Source organism: Charadrius vociferus, unplaced genomic scaffold, assembly GCF_000708025.1.
Source record: "Charadrius vociferus isolate BGI_N301 unplaced genomic scaffold, ASM70802v2 scaffold3206, whole genome shotgun sequence".
Taxonomy (NCBI): domain Eukaryota; kingdom Metazoa; phylum Chordata; class Aves; order Charadriiformes; family Charadriidae; genus Charadrius; species Charadrius vociferus.
In genome coordinates, this window is record NW_009649010.1 from 17495 (window position 1) to 19921 (window position 2427).

The 2427-nt window shown below is 66.0% G+C and overlaps 1 protein-coding gene across 1 annotated transcript in view; it reads left to right on the plus strand.

Annotated features, from left to right (window-relative positions):
* Window positions 1–2420, plus strand: part of DCAF8 (DDB1 and CUL4 associated factor 8) — a gene marked incomplete at its 3' end in the record, with an annotated part of 6825 nt that extends 4405 nt beyond the window's left edge. Inside the window, exons 6-9 of the mRNA XM_009887756.1 lie at window positions 723–795; window positions 1566–1623; window positions 1776–1883; window positions 2348–2420. Coding sequence (XP_009886058.1) covers window positions 723–795; window positions 1566–1623; window positions 1776–1883; window positions 2348–2420 — 312 coding nt within the window. The remainder of the gene's footprint in view (window positions 1–722; window positions 796–1565; window positions 1624–1775; window positions 1884–2347) is intronic.
* Between the last annotated feature and the right edge of the window lie 7 nt (window positions 2421–2427).

Sequence of the window (2427 nt, forward strand, 5' to 3'; positions counted from 1 at the left end):
CGGCTCCCCGGAGCGCCAGCCACGCAAGCGTCTGGCGTGCAGGCAAGCAGCTCCTGGGGCGCCGGGCATGGAAGCACTTCACACGTGGGCTCGCAGACTGCTCACAAACAGCAGCGCCGGTGCCTCGCTGGCTCGGTGGCTTTCGGGAGAGCCCAGGATCACTGCTCAAAACGCAGCCTCCCCTCCTTCCCCGTCCCTGCGGCTCTCACTGCCCGTACCCAAGTGCCTCCTCTCCCCGTGGCTTCCCCGGCACTGGGCAGCTCCGGGTGGGCTCACCCGTCGGGGAGGTTGGGGACGCCGAGGAGCCGAGGGACGAGCGCGGTGGCGGTCACCTCCCCCTTGCCGAGCCGTCTGTGGGCTGACGGAGCCCCAAGTGCAGGTCGTGGCCTGTGTGCGCACAGGCTTTGACGTTGTCGTGCGCCACCGAGACGTGCCTCCGACATGATGAGGGTTGACGTTAAGCTGCTTTGGCCAAGACTTCTGCCAGTCCGGGCTGCTCGCAGCTCCCTCGGCGAGGGACGGAGCCTCCGGACAGAGTCGGGGCGGGTTGTGGTTTCAGAGCTGGCTTGGACATGGCACTGCGTGGTCGGGGAGAGCTGCGGCTCTGTCGCTCTCCTCCTGCCCCGGCCCACAGAGGCGGGGAGCGCTGGCCCTGCGTGCCCATCGGCTCGGCGTCCCTCACGTCTGGAGTGAGTGCCAAACGCCTGCCATCCTTCCCCCAGGATTTACGACCAGCGGAAAATAGACGAGAATGAGAACAACGGCGTGCTAAAGAAGTTCTGCCCTCACCACTTGGTAAGCAGCTCGATTTCGCGGCGTCCTGGCGAGACGGGTGGCACCGGCGGTCCGTCCCCGGCACGGACACAGTGTGGGAGAGCTCACGGGCAGGTGGACCGGCAGAGGACATCCCACAGTGGCCGTCGACTCTCGGCCGCCTGCACGGGTGGGCGGCAGCCCTGCCGCAGCGCTCTGGCTCACGTGCCCTTGATGCCAGCACCGAGCGAAGCCGAGTCTGGCGCAGGGTGGGCAAATCTGGGGGGAACCGCATCCGCTGCGGGTGGGTGACAGGCAGACGGGTCTCCTGCCAGCAGCGCGGCTGCCCGTGCCAGCCTGGCCGGCGGGACCGGCCTTCACCCGCCCAGCGCCCGTAGCCGAGCTGGTGCCGGCAGCGCTCACTGCGGAGCGAGAGCCTGGGATGGGGCCCGGGCAGGTCTCGGCGCCCGGATCTGCGGAGCGCTCCCTCGGGAGCCTCGTGTAGGAGCGGCCGAGAAGCGCTCGCTGGCCAAGTCTCTCGCAGGCTTCCTGCCTGGAAAACCGCTCGAGAGACCGAACAAGCTGCCCGGGCTTTCTTGTGTTTTTGATTTGACCCGAATCTTCCGCTGTCCATAAAGTCCCGTCTTGGCGTAGGAAGAGGCAGCGGTTTTATGCTCTGCCTTCGCAGCCCTCGCAGAGCAGTCGCTGGTGTGCCGAGCTCGCGGAGCGGGCGCGCGGCCGGCGTGGGTGTGCTGGCACGCGGCGGGAGGAGGAGGTGGAGGTGGAGGCAGAGCTGTCTGTGCTTTCCCTAGGTGAACAGCGAGTCCAAAGCCAACATCACCTGTCTGGTCTACAGCCACGACGGCTCGGGTGAGTGACTGCCCGGGGGGCTGATGGACGAGCGGTGGGCGGTCGGGGCTGCGGGACAGAGCACCGGGGGGCTTGCGGCGCACCCACCCCTCGCAGAGAGACCACCTCCCCGTGCTCCCTGCTAACGCCCCATCTCTTCCGTCCCGCGCCAGAGCTGTTGGCCAGCTACAACGACGAAGACATTTATCTCTTCAACTCCTCTCACAGCGACGGAGCGGAGTACATCAAGCGATACAAGGGACATCGCAATAATGCCACTGGTAAGCGGCGGTGGGGACGGGGCTCGGGGCAGACCCCCCGGCGGGCTGCGTTCCCCGCTGCGGGGGGCTCGGAGGCTCTCCCCAGGTCACTGTCAGACTCCCACCACCACCGCGTCCCGTTCCCCGGCAGCCGGCGGGACCACGCTCGACCCGGCTTTCCCCCCACCTCAGCCCCGCTGTGGGGCAGTCTGGAGGTGGGGGGCGGCCGTCCCCAGAGCAACCCGGAAGAATAATTGCTTGCTTTTAGCTTATTTCTGCAGCTCCCTGTGTTTCATCTTCCTCTCAAAGACCCTTAACACAAACTCTTGGGCTTGCAAAGAATGAGCTATTATGTGTCTGGGGACGGAAGAGATCCACACCGGTAACCCTGGAAACTCGCTGGCTGCCAGGCAGGAAGCGAATTCATGGCAGGGAGCGCTGCCCGGCTCCTCATGGCCTCGGGCTGCTTGTTTCTCTCCTTTCAGTGAAAGGCGTCAATTTTTACGGCCCGAAAAGCGAGTTTGTGGTGAGCGGCAGCGACTGCGGGCACATCCTCCTGTGGGGG